Raw genomic sequence first — 19,359 nt, 5'->3', positions numbered from 1 at the left:
AATTTAGAATGCTTCAAGAGAAAAATGACAAATGTCTTGAGAAAAAATGACATAAATTCTATATAACATGTAGAATGAGGTGTTAACTATGCTGCATTAAGTAATATGGGAGAAGAAGACATGTTTTCTGTTCCAAAGAAGGGAGAAATATGTACAGTATATTCTGGTGCAGATGTGAAGTGAACTAAGTTTTGCATGATTTTGAGCCATTTTTAGAATGTGTGGTGAGAGATACTCTGTTGTGTTTTTTTGTTTTTTTTTTTTCCCTTGAGGGATGCATGTGTTGTGTTGCAGCAACAGAGGAAGTAAAATAATAAGCTATTGGGGCTTCCATGATGCCTAGTAGGTAAAGAATCCACCTGCAATGCAGGAAACGTGGATTTGATACCTGTGTCTGGAAGATCCCCTAGAGAAGGGAATGGCAACCCATTCCAGTTATTCTTGCCTGGGAAATTCCATGGACAAAGAAAAGCCTGGCAGGCTACAATCCAGAGAGTCAAAAAGAGTTGGACATTACTGAGTGATTGAGCACACATTAGTCTCTTCGTTTAAAATAATGAGATTTTTCAGTGTAGCAGTGTTGCATAATTTTGTTGAACTTCTTCCTAAGTATGTTTTTTGATGCTACTGCAAATATTTTTAAAAGTCCATTTCTCACTTGTTACTGATACAGTTGATATTTGCATAAGTGAAGTTGCTCAGTCGTGTCTGACTCTTTGCGACCCCATGGACTACAGCCTCCCAGGGTCCTCCGTCCATGGGATTTTTCCAGGCAAGAATACTGGAGTGGGTTGCCATTTCCTTCTCCAGGGGATCTTTCTGACTCAGGGATTGAACCCGGGTCTCCCACATTGCAAGTGGACGCTTTACCCTCTAAGCCACGAGGGAAGCCCGATATTTGCATAGTAACCCTGTATTCCTGTGTTCATTAGGGATATTAGATGCAGTATTCTTTCCTCAAAGTTGTTTTTTATTTTTTATTTGGGTTTTTGGTATCAGGCTAATGCTTGCTTTATAAAATGAATAAGGAAGTGTTTCCTCCTCCTCTGTTTTCCAAAAGGTTTGTTTAACACTGGTATCTTATTTAAATGTTTAACAAAATTCAGCACTGAAATTTAATCCTTTTAATAGATGCAGAACTACTCATCTTATTTCTATTTCATCCTATGTCAGTTTTGGTAACTTTTTTTTCAAAAAATTTGTACATTTCATGTAAGTTGTAGAGTTTATTATCACAAAATTATTTATACATAATAATTTATACACAGTAGAAAGTAAAAATGCCTCTCAGCATGATTGACTACATAGAAAACCCTAAGACGTCTCCAACAAATTACTAGATTTAAGAAATCAATTTAGCATTTTTAGTTAGGGTTACCCTGACATTATCCCTAATGAACACAGGAATAAAAATTCTTAACAGCATAGCGTACTAAATCCAGCAATAAGCATATAGGATGTGTCATCTTGACTTAGACTTATCCTGAAATGCAGTTCGTTTAACCCTCAAAAATAAATTAAGGTTAATAGATTTAATAGAAATTAATTAATAGAAAATTAATTAGAAAAATTAATAGAAAAAGAATTAATAGAAAAATTTAGAAAAAATAGAAAAAATTAATAGAAAAGGAAAAAATAATATAACCTGAATAGATGCAGAAAAAGCATTTGATAAAAGTCACCTATTTGTTATAAAAACTAGAAATATCTAAAAGGCATATTTAATGGTGAAGTGGAAAGTTTTCCACCTAAAATAGGAACAAAGCAAGAATGTCCACTATCACATTCCTATTCAACTAGTAATCACTGACAGAGCAATGCAGCCAAGAGAAGGATAATAGGTCTACAGAATCCATTTAATATGTACTATGTGTATATAATACCTTGCCCCAAAATATAAAATGTAGAAAAGTTTGAATTTTGGATCCTTTTGGTTAGTGGAACATTTTTAAAATGTCATCTAAAGCATCTTGTTTGTTTTTAGTTTATTTTTGAAGTAAAATTTAAATGCAAAACACATATGTCAGGTACTCTGGTATGCATTTTACACATGTTATTTTCCTGAATTGCCAAAACAGACCCAGGGGTTAGTTCTTCTATTCTCATTTTACAAAAATTAAACCAGGAGTTTTATTAAAAGGAAACCAAGAGTTTAATTTATACTCCCAGATTATTATGTAAAGAATGCTAACCCTGGAGTTAAGTGAATTCAGCATCTGAATTTTTTTTTTTTTTTTTAGCATCTGAATTTTTAAATCTTTTTGAAAAAGATTATACTATAACCATTTATTTAAGAATTATGTTAAATCTACTTTAATTCTATTTTAATGAGTTCTGCCCTTCCTGACCTTTTTCTTTTATCCACTAACTAATTTTTCCAAGGAACAACTGTAGTGACAGCCGCTGTGGTAGAAGTACACTCACGTGCTTCCCAAGTTAAGACAACACTGAATATGAGTTTCAGAACCGATTATCTCACCATGGCACTGTATAGTCCAGGTCCTAAAGAGGTAAGTTGAAGAAGAAAAACTATATTTTTGCTGTTTCCTGTGTTTTGTTGTATCTGTTCCTTTGAGAAAAATTGTTGCACTTTTCATGTTAATATTTAACTAGCCTTTTAAAATGAGTTTTCTTACATACAGCCTTTGATATGAAAAATGATATTTTAAAGTTAATATATGCCTTTCATTATGAGCTCTTGCAGATAGAGAATGTGGTATTTCATATCTTAAAATATGTTTTAAATTTGTATTTTTGTTTAAAATTTGTATTGATTTCTTTTTCCTCAGACTTCCTTTACAGATATTCGTGATCCTTCTCTGAAACTTGCTGAATTTAAGTTGGAGAATATTATAAGCACTTTGCAAATGTATACAGATGACTCAATATTTTCTTCCTTCTCATTAAAAAACTGTATTTTAGATGACAAAAGGCCCCATATCAAGAAAGCAACTCCTAGGTAATAGTGTTTTAAATTTTTATTGAGCAATGGTTGGTATATTTTACAGAACTTACTCTCAGAGTTGCATGTGCATTTTCCAGGTATATGCTGACATCTTCAAAGCTTTAATGCAGTTGATTCCTTAGTTCTCAGTCAACATTTTAAATGCCCTGTCTATGTGCTGTTCTTGCTGAATGGTTGAATAGAAAAAAATGGTTAAATAGAAATAATCAGTGTAATTAAATTGGTTTAAAATTAATCTCTATGATCTGAATTTTGAATCCATACACTTGTAATGGGTAATATATGAAAATTTGTGGAAAAAATATGCTGAGATTCAAAATTCTGATGATTTCTTAAGGATATACTTCCTATATTGTGAAACAGTTGTGCTCCTGAAGTCTGTAAATTTATTATTTCTCTTATCTTACCAAGTGACTTCAGAACGTTGGCTAACTGTCAGTGAAAGCAGTGAGAGACCTTTGAGTTTTACTGGTATGTTTGATTATGTGCAGGATGCTCATAGGAATTGTGATTGTGTTTTTCAGAATGATAGGACTGACAGTTGGGTTTGACAAAAAGGACATGATGGATGTAAGGTATAGGAGAATCCGAGATGGTTGGGTCGCTGATATAGTCCTTCAAGAAATGTATATTTGTGCAAGTGTGGAATTTCTGCTGACCGTTGCAAATGTCTTTCTTGAGGCCTACACTACAGGCATTGCTGTGGAAACCAGTGTTCAAACATGGTCTGCTAAAGAAGAAGGTTAGTTATTGGCTAAAATATTTCATATCTGTTACTGAAGTGCTATAATAATAGTTAGCTTGATTATCCTTCTAGATGATGAGGTTAAGTGGATCAATAAATTAGAAATCTTTATTTTTCAGAGGTAAGAGGAAAATTTAAATGATTTCTGATAAGATAGACAGTTCCTGTATTTTTCAAGGCATAAGTAGATACTGGGCTCAAAAATAATGAGACCCATGTTAAAATAAGTAATTGTACTTCTTTGAAGACAATAATTTGAAAGATTTTCTTGGAAGGAAACAATGAAACAATGATTCCTTTTCATATAGTATTTTATATAATATTTCATATAGTATTTTAACTTAAACTTGTCTTTTATTTATATGTTTATTTTTGCTCTCTGGCCAGGCCACTCAATCAGGGATTGAACTCGTTCCCCCTGCAGTGAAAGTGCGGAGTCTTACCTACCGGACCCCGCAGAGAAGTCCCTAAAGTTATTTTATTCTTGTTACATTTATAATTTTCTGTTATCTTTTATATATTTCATTCCTTGTAGTATAGTAGAAAGAGTGTCAAGCTAAGAGTTAGAAACTATGTTTATTTTTAGCTCTGCCATTAAATAGTAGAGATTCCCCCTCACATTTTAAAATATTCTAATGGCTATGAGTTCTAGGAGAGTTGCAGTAAATTCTTTTGGAATCTAAGTATTTTTATTTGGTTTTTACTTCAAATGGAGATACCATTTTCCTATAAATAATTTTTCATAATATAAGAAAGATTTATAGCTATTTTAAGACATTATGTGTGTTTTTATTTTAGTACCTAAACTGCAATCAGAAAAGTGGGAAGTGAATATCACTATTAAAAATCCTGAAATTGTGTTTGTCGCTGATATGACAAGAAATGATGCTCCTGCCTTAGTCATTACAACACAGTGTGAAATATATTGGCTAGGTGACTTTGAAAACGATAGAATGACTGCTGCCATTAAAGATCTCCAAGTGAAAGCATGCCCATTTCTTCCAGTCAAAAGAAAAGGAAAAATCACTACTGTGAGTTTTCTATTTACTTGTCAGCTTAATTGTAAACTGTTTTATATTTAGCGTGTATCACATAGGAAAGTGGCTCCTACATACTCTCCAACCTTATTGTATAAAATACTTTTCTTTTGTCTTGCAGAGCCTAATTTAGATTATTACTGCACCAGCTTTTAAAGTCTCTTTTCATTTTTTCCATTTGTTTCTCATTGTTTTGTGTATTTATGGGAATAGTCACACTAAGAATTTGATTTTAATCTAAATACTTCTCAGTGAAGATTTTACTCTGATTTTCTTTCCATGTCAATTCCACACTGCTTTTAGGCAGTTAAGACTTTCTACCAACTGTTTGTTGTGTTGTTTAAGTTTTATTATTTTTAATTTTTTCTCCCATCTAGACCTATTTTTCCCAGATATGTTATTTGCTTTTCTCCATATGGCTTATTTGAACCATCAGTCGTATGCTTTGACATAGTTCACATTTGTATTTTATTTTCTAGTATCCTCTTGGCCTTCCTCCTCTTCATAACTGATTAAAATTTGTTTCTTCAAAGACATCTTTTCAAGTTATCTGACTCCTAGTACTCTTATAAAACACTAATGAAAAATGTACCACAACTTCTTTATCTTTTCATCTCTCGATGGACATCTAGGTTGCTTCCATGTTCTAGCTGTTGTAAATAGTGCTGCAGTGAGCAGTGGGATACATGTATCTTTTTCAGTTTTGGTTTCCTCAGGGTATGTGCCTAGGAGTGGGATTGCTGGGTCATATGGTGGTTTTATTCCTAGTTTTTTAAGGAATCTCCATACCGTCTTCCATAGTGGCTGTATTCATTTACATTCCCACCAACAGTGCAAGAGCATTCCATTTTCTCCACACCCTCTCCAGCATTTATTGTTTGTAGACTTTTTGATGATGGCCCTTCTGACCTGTGTGAGGTGATACCTCATTGTAGTTTTGATTTTCATTTCTCTAATAATGAGTGATGTTGAGCATCTTTTCATGTGTTTGTTAGCCATCTGTATGTCTTCTTTGGAGAAATGTCTGTTTAGGTCTTTTTCCCACTTTTTGACTGGGTTGTTTGTTTCTCCGGTATTGAGTTGTATGAGCTGCTTGTATATTTTGGAAACTAATCCTTTGTCAGTTGTTTCATTTGTTTTTATTTTCTCCCATTCTGAAGGTTGTCTTTGCACCATTTTGAGTTTATCTTTGTGTATGGTGTTAGGAAGTGTTCTAATTTAATTCTTTTACATGTAGCTGTCCAGTTTTCCCAGCACCATTTATTGAAGAGGCTGTCTTTGCACCATTGTATATTCTTGCCTCCTTTGTCAAAACTAAGATACCCATAGGTGCACGGATTTATTTCTGGGCTTTCTATCTTGTTCCATTGGTCTATATTTCTGTTTTTGTGCCAGTACCATACTGTCCTGATGACTGTAGCTTTGTAGTATAATCTGAAGTCAGGAAGGTTGATTTCTCCAGCTCCATTCTTCTTTCTCAAGACTGCTTTGGCTATTCAGGGTCTTTTGTGTTTCCATATGAATTGTGAAATTTTTTGTTTACGTATCGTATAATAGTCTCTTATAATCGTTAGTATTTTTGCATTGTCTGTTGTAACCTCTCCTTTGTTTTTCTAATTTTGTTCATTTGATTCTTCTCTCTTTTTTTTCTTATTGAGTCTGGTTAATGGTTTGTGAATTTTGTTTATCTTCTCAAAGAACCAGCTTTTCGTTTTATTAATCTTTACTGTTATTTCTGTCATTTCTTTTTCATTTATTTCTGCTTGGACCTTTATTATTTCTTTCCTTCTACTAATTTTGGGGGTTTTTTTTTGTTCTTCTTTTTCCAGTTGTTTTAGGTGTAAAGTTAGGTTGTCTATTTGGTATTTTTCTTGTTTCTTGAGGATTGTATTGCTATAATCATCCCTCTTAGGACTGCTTTTGCTGCATCCCATTAGGTTTTAGAGTCATCATGTTTACATTGTCATTTGTTTCTAGAAATTTATTTCCTTTTTGATTTCTTCAATAACCTATTGGTTATTTAGAAACGTATTGTTTAATCTCCATGTGTTTGTTTTTCTTACAGTTTTTTTCTTGTAATTGATATCTAGTCTCATAGCATTGCGATCAGAGAAGATGCTTGATATGGTTTCAGTTTTCTTAACTTAACTGAGGTTTGATTTGTGACCCAAGATGTGGTCTATCCTGGAGAATGTTCCATGTGCACTTGAGAAGAAGGTGTATTCTTCTGCATTTGGATGGAATGTCCTGAGGATATCAATGAGGTCCATCTCACCTAATGTATCACTTAAGACTTGTGTTTCTTTTTAATTTTCAGTTTTGAGGATCTGTCCATTGGTGGGAGTGGGGTGTTAAAGTCTCCTATTACTACTGTGTTACTGTCAATTTCTCCTTTTATGTCTGTTAGTGTTTGTCTTATGTATTAAGGTGGTCCTATGTTGGGTGCATAGATATTTACAATTGTTATGTCTTCCTCTTGGGTTGATCCCCTGATCATTATGTAGCATCCTTCCTTATCTCTTGTAATCATATTTATTTTAAGGTCTATTTTGTCTGATATGAGGATTGCTACTCCAGCTTTCTTCTGCTTTCCATTTGCATGGAGTATATTTTTCCATCCTCTTTCTTTCAGTTTATATGTGTTTTTAGGTGTGAAGTAGTTTTCTTATAGACAGCATATATATGGATCTTGTTTTTGTATCCATTCAGCCAATCTTCATTATATTTTTTTTTAACTTACTATGTTTGTGGTCTTTTCCCAGGGTACAAGGTTGAATTCTTTCTTCCTTTTGGTTTCTGGCCTCCTATGTTTGGTGCACTGGTTTGTGTAACCTTCCTATAGGCTGAGATTCATAATGAGTTTTTGTTTGTTTGTTTTTCCTCTGATGGGCAAGGGTGAGTGAGGTGGTCATCCTGTCTGCTGGTGATTGCGTATGTATTTTTTTTGTTTGTTGTTTAGATGAGGCATCCTGCATAGGGTGTTACTTGTGGCTGGGTGATGCCAGGTCTTGTACTCAAGTGGTTTCCTTTGTGTGAGTTCTCATTATTTGATACTCCCTGGGGTTAGTTCTCTGGTAGTCTAGGGTCTTGGAGTCAGTGTTCCCAGTCCAAAGGCTCAGGGCTTGATCCCTGGTCAGGAAGGAAGATTCCACAAGTGCTTTGTTATGGCATTAAGTGAGATTAAAAACAAATACCCAAAAACAAGAAACCAAAGATGAACCCCAGACAAATGGCAGTTACAAAATCAGGCAAATAATAATTAAAATGATGCAATATACATATACACCAATAAGCAAAGTCAAAACAGTCCAACAAAAATAAAGTACAGTGATTGACTGGGCAAACAAAGGAAATCAAAAATTATATTTACCTGTTAAGAACAAAACTAACTAAAGCATAAACTGGAAAACAGAACTAAAGCAAGGTGCCAATTGCGCAATAAAGCAATGAAAACAAAACTAACACATATATTGAGAGGAAAGGAAAGAAAGAACAGATATGCAAAGTTAAATACAGGTAGATGAAGATTTATATACATTAAAGGTTAATTGCAGGGGGAAAAGAACAGTAGGAAAGGCAAACAAAGAAATAAATGTAGAGAAAAAAATAATAGGTTTAAAACATTAAAATTATAAAAAAGAGCAAAGAAAAAAAAGAAAGACATAAAGGAAGAAGAAAGAAAAAAAGAAAACACAGAACTGCAAAATCCCAACACAGAGTCAGAGGTTTATAACACCAATAAGAAGTGTGACTGAATATACACTTATGCGTATACACCCATAAGCAAAATCAAAACAGTCCAACAAAAATAAAGTACATAGATTGACCCAGTGAACAAAAGAAATCAAGAGTTGTATCTACCAGTTAAGAACAAAACTAAATAAAACAGAAACTGGAAAACAAAACTAAAGGAAGACGCAAGTTGGGGAATAAAGCTATGAAAATAAAACTAACAAATGTTTGAGAGGAAAGGAAAGAAAGGAAAGAAAGAATAGATATGCAAAGTTAAATACAGGTAGATAAAGAAGACTTATATACGTTAAAGATTATCTGGAAGGGGAAAGGAACAGTATGAAAATCAAACAAAGGAATAAATGTATAAAAAATAATAATAGGTTTAAAAACTTTAAAATTAAAAAAAGAAAAAGGAAAACTCCCCAGAACTGCAAAAGCCCAGTGTAGAGGCACAGGTTTATAACAACAATAAAAAATGTGACTGAGGAGAAAAAAAAAAATTCAAAAACTTAATTAGATTTCATAGTGCCAAAAAATTGACAACTACAACAGAGGGGCAAAAAAAAGAAAAAAATCCAAAGGAATCTACAGGACAAGTCAAACCATAAGAATAATAAATGTTTTTCTTGAGTCACTGCTGTCAGAGTCCTTTCCCTTGCTGGAGGTTGCAGTCCACCTCACCTCCCTTTTATGCCCTCCAACACTGTGCTGATCTCTGGATCTGCTGTGGGGGCAGCTCAGATTCTAATCTGGTCCTACTCCTGCGTGTTCTTCCCTCCAGTGTCCACAGCTATCAGAACCAGTGTGTTTCCTCTTGTGGGAGCTCTGAATGTCCTTTTATGTATTCCATAGACACAGAGTCTGCCTAGTTGATCATGTGGATTTAATCTGCAGCTTGTGTAACTAGTGGGAAGGTTTGGGGTCTTCTTCCTTAGCCACACTGCCCCTGGGTTTCAGTTGTGGTTTTATTCCCACCTCTGCAAATGGGTCGTCCATTGGGGTTTGCTCCTGGGGCTGCCCTGGAGGACCTGGGTTTGCCCCTGTGAGGGCCAGGGGTGGAGGTGGTGCAGCTGTTTAGGTCACAGGAGTTCTGGCAGCACCAGGTACTCAGGGGAGTTGGTGGCTAGGTCAGCAGGAAATACAGTGCTCTAGAGGGTATGCCGGCCAGTATTGACCAATACGCTCCAGTGTTCTTGCCTGGAGAATCCCCGACAGAAGCCTGGCAGGCCACGGTCTGCAGGTTTGCAAAGAGCTGGACACAACTGAAGCAACCCTGCGTGCATAGATGCAAGACTTTTTTTGCCGGTGGCAGCTCTGCCCCAGGGAGAGCTGAACGAGAAGGTGGCGCAGCTGCTTGGCTTGTGGGGATCCTGGGCAGTGCCAAGTGTGCAGGGACATGGACTGCCTCCGCCACAGGAGTTATGGCCCTATCCGTCTTTTTTTGAGCCTCTTGTAACTGGCAATCAGAAGGCCTCTTAGGCCAGTTTTTCCCCGTAGCTCTGCCCGTTCAGGCACTTAGAGGGCTCCTTTGATTGGGGTCCTACCCATAGATGGGCATTTCAGGCACTTAAAGGGGCACCCTGGGTGGGGTCCTACTCTGTAGTGCAGCGTGTCAGGTGTTGATGGGCCAGCCTTTCTGTTGTTCAGGTGCCGATGCTGGCATTGTGGGGAGAGAGAGGCGATGGTGATGGCTCCACCCCGTGTGCGTGACTCAGCAGTGTCACCGTGGCCTCCATGGCTGCCTGGCTTTCCTCCACAGGCATCTCCCACCACATCTCCTCCCTCACATCGCCTAGATCTGTCTCTCCACAGTCAACAGAGCCCTCACGCTGGGATTGCTCCACAGTCTGTAAACTCCAGCTCCCAGCTGCTGCTCCTTTCTTGGGACCTGCGTCCCTGCCCAGATTATGTTTGGCTGCAGCAAGGACTGTCTGATTCTCATTCCATTTAGGCTGCCACAGATCAGCTGTTTTCACTCTCAGCCTTACATGTTTCTCCTCTGACTCAGACAATTGCCCTGATGTGGGGATCGGACCCCTGCTTCAGTTCCCCCACGCTCCAAGGGGAGGTCCAGTCCTATGAACGCTCCTGTTTTTCCCCCTAGTTCCTTTGTCCTACCGAGTTTTGGGTGGTTCTATATTCTTTTCCTCTGGTCAGGTACTCCTGTCTGCCCTTAGCTGGTGTTCTGCATGCACTTCTGTGTCTGAAGGTGTATTCCTGATGTATCCATGGAGAGAGATGTACTCCACGTCCTCCCAATCCTCCATCATCTTGTCCCTCCTCCTAGATGATAGTTTGCTTTTTTGTGTCTGCATATGAATTCTTTCGGTTTGACAATATATTAACTAATAGACAAGTTACCAGTTTTCGACAGATGCACACTTCAGCAGTATACACAGTCACTAGTTTAACAGTGGTACAAAGACTGAAAACTTGAAGTTCAAAAACCCATTCAGAAAAAGAAAGAATAGGAAACACTTTGTAGTCACTGCTTCATAACAATTGAAATATCCTGCTGAATTGAATTGTGAAAACTTGAAACTCCAGCAATGGAGTAAATTCCTTGGATAGCCCATGTTGGAGTCTTTGATTTTGCTCTCTTGAAAGAACATTATTTGCATTTTCTCACATGGCTCTAGCTCTCTTTTTTTAACCATTATCCACTGTAAACATATATAAAGTGAATGTTGTCTTTTTCAGGATAAACACTGTTGTCACAGCTTACTTTCTGTTGAGCTTATTACTTGGAGGTTATTTCAGCAGTTTTAATACTAAAAAACTTCTATATACCAGGTATTGGTCTCCTTGGCAATCCTTAGTTTGTTAAGCATTTGGTGGCTCCATATGTAAGTAGCTTTAACAACCAAAGCTATTATTTATTCATGGAAAGTTTTTGTTTTTATATTTGCTGCAGAACTCTTGTTTTATTTACTGATCTGTCATTTGTCTATCCTATGTCCATCCTGACAGTAAAGACTACTTTAACAATGGGTTCCCTTTTCTCTACACACTTGCCAGCGCTTGTTTTTTTAACGATAGCCATTCTGACAGGTGTGAGGTGATAGCTAATTGTGGTTTTGATTTGCATCTCTCTAATGATTAGCATTGTTGAACATCATCTCATGTGCCTGTTGGTCATCTGCATGTCCTCTTTGGAAAAATGTCTGTTTAGTTCTGCTGCCTATCTTTAACTGGAGCATTTGGTAAAAATATAAAAATGATGTTGAGTTGTATGTTCAGTTCAGTCCCTCAGTTGTGTCTGACTCTTTGTGACCCCATGAACTGCAGCACGCCAGGCCTCCCTGTCCATCACCAACTCCGGGAGTCCACCAAAACCCATGTCCATTGAGTCGGTGATGCCATCCAACCATCTCATCCTCTGTCGTCCCATTCCCCTCCTGCCCTCAATCTTTCCCAGCACCAGGGTCTTTACAAATGAGTCAGCTCTTCGCATCAGGTATTGTAGTTTCAGCTTCAACATCAGTCCCTCCAATGAACACCCAGGACTGATCTCCTTTAGGATGGACTGGTTGGATCCCCTTGCAGTCCAAGGGACTCTCAAGGGTCTTCTCCACCACTACAGTTCAAAAGCATCAATTCTTCGGTGCTCATCTTTCTTTATAGTCCAACTCTCACATCCATACATGACCACTGGAAAAACCATAGCCTTGGCTAGATGGACCTTTGTTGGCAAAGTAATGTCTCTGCTTTTCAATATTCTGTCTAGGTTCGTCATAACTTTCCTTCCAAGGAGTAAGTGTCTTTTAATTTCATGGCTGCAGTCACTGTTCACAGTGATTTTGGAGCCCAAGAAAATAAAGTCTCTCACTGTTTCCACTGTTTCCCCATCTATTTGCCATGAAGTGATGGGACTGGATGCCATGATCTTAGTTTTTTGAATGTTGAGCTTTAAGCCAACTTTTTCACTCTCCTCTTTCACTTTCATCAAGAGGCTCTTTAGTTCTTTTTCACTTTCTGCCATAAGGGTGGTGTCATCTGCATATCTCAGGTTATTGATATTTCTCCCAGAAATCTTGATTCCAGCTTGTGCTTCCTCCAGCAGAGCATTTCCCATGATGTATGCTGCATGTAAGTTAAATAAGCAGGATGACAGTATACAGCCTTGACGTACTCCTTTTCCTGTTTGGAACCAGTCTGTTGTACCATGTCCAGTTCTAACTGTTGCTTCCAGACCTGCATACAGGTTTCTCAAGAGGCAGGTCAGGTGGTCTGGTATTCCCATCTCTTTCCACAGTTTATTGTGATCCACACAGTCAAAGGCTTTGATATAGTCAATAAAGCAGAAATAGATGTTTTTCTGGAGCTCTCTTGCTTTCTCAATGATCCAGTGGATGTTGGCAATTTGATCTCTGGTTCCTCTGCCTTTTCTAAAACCAGCTTGAACATCTGGAAGTTCACGGTTCACCTACTGTTGAAGCCTGGCTTGGAGAATTTTGACCATTACTTTGCTAGCGTGTGAGATGAGTGCAATTGTGCAGTAGTTTGAGCATTCTTTGGCACTGCCTTTCTTTGGGATTGGAATGAAAACTGACCTTTTCCAGTCCTGTGGCCACTGCTGAGTTTTCCAAATTTGCTGGCATAATGAGTGTAGCACTTTCACAGCATCATCTTTGAGGATTTGAAATAGCTCAACTGGAATTCCATCACCTCCTCTAGCTTTGTTTGTAATGGTGCTTCCTAAGGCCTATTTGACTTCACATTCCAGGATGTCTGGCTCTAAGTGAGTGATCACACCATCATGATTATCTGGGTCATGAAGATCTTTTTTGTACAGTTCTTCTGTGTAATCTTGCCGAGCTGTTTCTGTATTTTGTATATTAACCCTTATTAATCATACCACTTGTAATTATTTTCTCCCATTCAGTAGGTTGTCTTTTCATTTTGTCAGTGGTTTCCTTTGCTTTACCAAAGCCTTTAAGTTTCATTAGGTCTGTGTTTGCTTTTATTTCCTTTGCTTTAGGAGAGAGATCCAAAAAAAAAATTTTTTTTGCAATTTGTAGTAAAGAGTTCTGCCTATGTTTTTCTTTGAGAGTTTTATAGTACCAGGTTACATTTAGGTCTTTAATCTATTTTGAGTTAATTTTTTTGTATAGTTTTATGGAATGTTCCAGTTTCATTCTTTTACATCAAGCAGGCTTTTTAAATATGACTTTTCAACTTGTAGGTGGATTATTGCTTGGTCACAAGTTTCTTCCTTCAGATGGGAGTGGAAGACTAAAGAAAGGAGACCTTTAGCTGGGCATCCGTATAAGGGAAACACTTGCTTGTGAACTTAAGTTAAAACTTCTATTGTGTTGAGAAATATTCCCTCTCTAATTTTGAAATTATCTTAGTTGTAAATAAGTGTGGAATTTTCTTGAGTGCTCACTGTCATCTGTTGAAAAAGCTGAAATAGTTCTTATTACTCTTATTATAAATTGCACTGATAGTTCTCCCATGGCATGCCAGGTAACATTTATGGGTTAGCCCGAAATTTGAGGCTATCTTAGTTTGCTCTTATATTCTGTTTGCTAATTAAGATTCTTTAATAGAATAGTCTAACTGTTCTGGAGTAGTAGGTGAGAGGGACTTCTTAGTAGAAATGACATTTTTGCTGATGAATAAATGCAGGAACATTAAGTATTAGCTTGTTAAACTGGGATAGAGGAGTCACTAGTGTGGCTTGGCATAAGACGCTTCAAGTCAGAAATGACTACCAAAAATATAAGATAGAGAAAAGAATGTGTTATTGTATAACCTTTTGCTGAACCTCAGGTTTAAAAATTACAGAATATTCAGTCATACAAGGAGCCCTTTCAAGAGATTAATGTCTATTTCGCTGATCTCAGTGAAACCAGAAGGCCTTAGAAACCCCTTAACTTTATTAGCACGAGGCCATTGTTATATAAAAAAGATCCATGAATGCAACATTTGTCTAATGGAATGAAATTTCGTGAAATCTATAGAAGGCCCTCAAAGTTCTTGAGAAAATTATTTTAGCAAGAAACACTACCATCGTGGCATGAGAGAGACAAAAAGTACAAAATGATGAGAGACTCTTGCACCCTCCCAAATCCTGGCAAGATGCAGAATAATAAAACTGCTCAGCTGCAGTTTTATGCTACCTGTTGTGAAAAAAGAGGAAGAATGACTTGGAGTGAAGTTCAGAGCCACAGAGAATTATTCCTAGCCTTTGAAATCTAATCAGGAAACTCATTTACTTGACTGTTATTCAGAACTGCTTTGGACTAGTGACTCCATTTTACCTTCTCTATGAATTGAAATGTCTGTAATTGTTATCTTCTATCTGTCCCACCATTCTATTTTGGGAGTGATGGGAACCAGGAACTCAGTTTCAGTTTTAAAAGAAGTTGTGCCCCAGCAATTGTACTTAATAGATTATACCTAAGAACTTCATCATCTGGACCTGATTTAGATTTTAGACTTTGAGCTAATTGAGAGATAAGATTTTAGAATTTTGAATTAATGAGAGATATAGATGAACTAAAATTACGTGATGTGATGAAATTGATAGTGAAGAATTTGCGATTTGTGATCTCTGAAGAAGATTTAGCTTCAGCACCAGGGACCAGGCTTGATCACTCAGAGCTTTTGTGGCAGACTTTTTATTCAGTGAAAAAGAGAAAGCTTCTGACACAGATATCAGAAATGGGACGGAGAGTGCCCCACTTGCTAGTGTTCAGTTCCGTCGCTCAGTCGTGTCCAACTCTTTGTGACCCCGTGGACAGCAGCGCACCAGGCTTCCCTGTCCATCATCAACTCCCAGAGCTTGCTCAAACTCATATCCATCAAGTCAGTGATGCCATCCCATCATCTCATCCTCTGTCATCCTTTTCTCCTCTAGTCTTCTGTCTTGCCCAGCATCAGGATCTTTTCCAATGAGTCCATTCTATGCATCAGGCAGTCACAGTATTGCAGTTTCAGCTTCAGCATCGGTCCTTCCAATGAATATTCAGGACTGATTTCCTTTAGGATGGACTGGTTGGATCTCCTTGTAGTCCAAGGGACTCTCAAGAGTCTTCTCCAACACCACAGTTTGAAAACGTCAGTTCTTCGGCACTCAGCTTTCTTTACGGTCCAACTGTCACATCCATGTGTGACTACTGGAAAAACCATAGCCTTGACTAGATGGACCTTTGTTGGCAAAGTAATGTCTCTGCTTTTTAATATGCTGTCTAGGGTGGTCATAGCTTTTCTTCCAAGGAGGAAGAGTCTTTTAATTTCATGGCTGCAGTCACCATCTGCAGTGATTTTGGAGCCCCCCCAAAATAACGTCTCTCACTGTTTCCATTGTTTCCCCTTCTGTTTGCCATGAAGTGTTGGGACCAGATGCCATGATCTTAGTTTTCTGAATGTTGAGTTTTAAGCCAACTTTTTCACCCTCCTCTTTCACTTTCATCAAGAGGCTCTTTAGTTCCTCTTTGCTTTCTGCCATAAGAGTGGTGTCATCTGCATGTCTGAGGTTATTGATATTTCTCCTGGCAATCTTGATTCCAGCCTGTGCTTCATCCAGCTTGGCATTTCACAGGATGTACTCTGCGTATAAGTTAAATAAGCAGGGTGACAATAAACAGCCTTGACATACTCCTTTCCTGATTTGGAACCCTTCTGTTGTTCCATGTCCAATTCTAATTGTTGCTTCTTGACCTGTATACAGATTTCTTATGGAAGTCTTATCAATGCCTTATATACTTTTTTCAGACCTAGGGATACAATATATATCTTAAATTAACAAGATTAGAAGTAGCAATGGAAAGGTCTTACCAAACCCACTCCTATAACATACATCTGTAGATAACAAGATTACTCAGAAGTTTCTTGTTAAGAAGGAGAAACCTGTCCTCAAGCAAGCTACATTGTTGTTATGTAATCATTAGTACAGAACTTAAGGAAAAACATACTCTTGAGCAAGATGAGTTGTTTTGTTGTGTAATCATTAGCTCTGGGCTTAAAGAAACTTAGTCTTAAAGATTGTTGTCATAACTACTTAGAGTTTAAGAAAAAATGTCTTACGTGACTAAGACAAAGCAATGTTAAAAAAAAAAAAACATTTGCCCCTTTCTCTTCCTTGAGAGCCCTGGACCCCTTTCTCCTTATCAGTCTACATAAGAGTTAACTCTCTCAAGATTTTGGACTTCATGCTGTAATAATGGGAGGTGACTATCAGGATCCTTAGGAGGTGAACATATGTTATATTTGGGAGGAGTGTGAGTCACTAGGGGCTGCAGATTTATGCTCACTGTAGTTAGGGAAGACTCAGTTTACACTTATAGTAAGAATTATTTAGCAAGTCTAATGTATTTATAATTTTTTCTTCTTTTGTAGTTTGTCCTATGTAGATTAACTTATTTCATTTACTTTTATAATGGAAAAAAATACCATGATAAAACTTTTATGTTAGTCACTCAATCTGTGGTTGAATTCACAAATACAGAACCTGTGGATACAGAGGGCTGACTGTACTTGGTCTTTTTATTTCTTGAGATAATGTTGACTTATAACAATATGTAAGTTTCATTGTTACAGTATTATTTTTCTACTTCTGAATATACAACAGTATGTTCACCACCAAAAATTTAGTTTTTACCAGTAACCATACAGTTGACCCCCTTGACCCCATTTTCTTCCCCACTCCTTCCCCTATATAACTTCCAATCTGTTATCTGTATCTATGTTGTTGTTTGATTTGTTTATTTCTTGTTTTTTTTTTATTTTTTATATGACATATGTAAGTGAAATCATGCAGTATTTGTCTTTCTTCATCTGACTCATTTCTCTTAGGTCCATCATACCCTCAAGGTCCTCCCATATTGTTGGAGATAGTAAGGTTTCACCTTTTTATCCCTGAGTAGTATTCCATTATCATACAAACATATAGAAACACTCCACGTTTTCATTATCTTTTCATCTGTTGATAGGCACTCTAGGTTGTTTTCATATCTTGGCTGTTGTAGATAATGCTGCAGTGAACATGGGGGTGACGTTTATCTTTTTGAAATAGTGCTTTTGTATTATTTGGATAAATACCCAGAAGTGAAATAGGTGAATCATATGATAGCTCTATTCTTAATTTTTTGAGGACTCTCCATACTGTTTTTCCACAGTAACTACACAAATCCCACATTTAGTGAATGAGGATTCCCTTTCCTCCACATTCTTTCCAACTCTTAATTTCCTTCCTTTTTGATAATAGCCATTACAACAGATAGGAGGTGATATTTTATTTTGGTTTTGATTTGCATTTCCCTGATAAATAGTGATGTTGAACATCTTTTCATGTGCTTGTTGGCCTTCTGTCTTCTTTGGGAAAAAAAATCTATTCAACTTCTCTTGCCATTTTTTAAAATGTGCTGTTTGTTTCATTGTTGTTGAATACTGTGCCATTTTATCAATATACATAGGACTTGAGCATTCTTGGATTTTAGTATCTGCCATGGGTGGGAGGAAGCAGGTAGGGGACAGGTGTTTGTGTCCTGGAACCAGTCCCGAAGGGATACCAAGGGACTGCTATAAAAATAAAATACAGAATACAAGTTTTGTGACATTTTCGTATATTTAAGAAATTCTTTTACTTTATCAGTAGTATTAATCAGTAGTGCTGATCAGTGTTATCAGTAGTGCTAATATAAGTACTTTCTGTTTATTATAAATAATGAATGTTTTATTGATTCACTTGTTTTTGAAGTAGATTATTTTTACTAACTTGTTTATTTAGCATAGTTATCTATTGTTGGACAAGTCTTTAAGTAAAAATATTTTAAGAATGTGTTAATAGTATTGATTTTTCTCATACAGGTTTTGCAACCCTGTGACTTGTTCTATCAAGCTACTCAGATAAGTCCAGATCCACAAGTACTTGAGTTATCAGTAAAATCCCTGACACTGAAGGTAAGTTATAATGTAGTCAGTCATTCAGATCTTTAGTGCCCTTTTGAAAAAAAACAATAAAACTTAGAAATAAACAATTATAACAACAATTTTAATCATTAAATAAGCAAAAGGAAGCTGTTTAAAAGTATTTTTGACACATAATTTTAAAAAGATACTTAATTTACATTTTATAATGAATGTTTTTATGTATTTTATTATTGGCAGTTGACTGCTTCTGTAGATAGCTTCCTTATAGTATGATAGTTGAAATTGGTCAGTTTAATATCAACATGTAAATATTTTAACTATTGAAATTAGCTATAATAAAATTTTTTGCAGGCAGCAAATTGTATCTGTTTCTTGGTAGTAATGTTACTTCAGTATTAATTCCTCTTGATCCTTCGCAAATATATTTCATGTTCTTTGAAGTATATAGTTTGGAAAGTGATTTTTGTAGTTTTTTTTATTATTTTGAATTTTTCTCCTTAGGTTTCACCAGTTATCATAAATACTGTGATTACCATAACTTCCGCACTTTATACTGCCAAGGAAACCATCCCAAAAGAAACTGCTTCTTCTACAGCACATTTATGGGAAAAGAAGGATACAAAAGATTTAAATATGTGGTTTCTTGAAGAACCAAATGAAGCTGTAAAAACAGCTCACACACCTGAATTGGTACCCAAAGGAGAGATAATAAAAATGAACATTGATTCTATTTTTCTAGTTCTTGAGGCTGGAATTGGTCATAGAACAGTACCTATGCTTTTGGCAAAATCACGTTTCTCAGGGGAAGGCAAAAACTGGAGTTCCTTAATAAATCTCCACTGTCAGCTTGAACTAGAAGTAAGCATATATAGTATTTTTCCAGATTATGTGAGAAATATTGCTACATATGAACTATTTTGGAAATCTCATTTAAACATTTAAGTTAAGTTTATCATAAATACGAAGTTGATTCTCAAACTTTTAGGAAAAAGTGTACC

General features: G+C 36.5%; 1 protein-coding gene across 3 annotated transcripts in view; it reads left to right on the top strand.

Annotated features, from left to right (window-relative positions):
* Window positions 1–19,359, top strand: part of VPS13A (vacuolar protein sorting 13 homolog A) — a 278,381-nt gene that overhangs the window by 166,997 nt on the left and 92,025 nt on the right. For all 3 annotated transcript variants that reach the window (XM_043486532.1, XM_043486531.1, XM_043486533.1), the window contains exons 36-41: window positions 2,383–2,510; window positions 2,790–2,959; window positions 3,490–3,707; window positions 4,509–4,741; window positions 18,299–18,391; window positions 18,863–19,219. In XM_043486532.1, the coding sequence (XP_043342467.1) occupies window positions 2,383–2,510; window positions 2,790–2,959; window positions 3,490–3,707; window positions 4,509–4,741; window positions 18,299–18,391; window positions 18,863–19,219 (1,199 nt within the window). The remainder of the gene's footprint in view (window positions 1–2,382; window positions 2,511–2,789; window positions 2,960–3,489; window positions 3,708–4,508; window positions 4,742–18,298; window positions 18,392–18,862; window positions 19,220–19,359) is intronic.

This window comes from Cervus canadensis, chromosome 14, assembly GCF_019320065.1.
Source record: "Cervus canadensis isolate Bull #8, Minnesota chromosome 14, ASM1932006v1, whole genome shotgun sequence".
Lineage (NCBI taxonomy): Eukaryota > Metazoa > Chordata > Mammalia > Artiodactyla > Cervidae > Cervus > Cervus canadensis.
The sequence above is the reverse complement of the archived record's forward strand: the minus strand, read 5'-3'. Positions and strand labels throughout refer to the sequence as shown.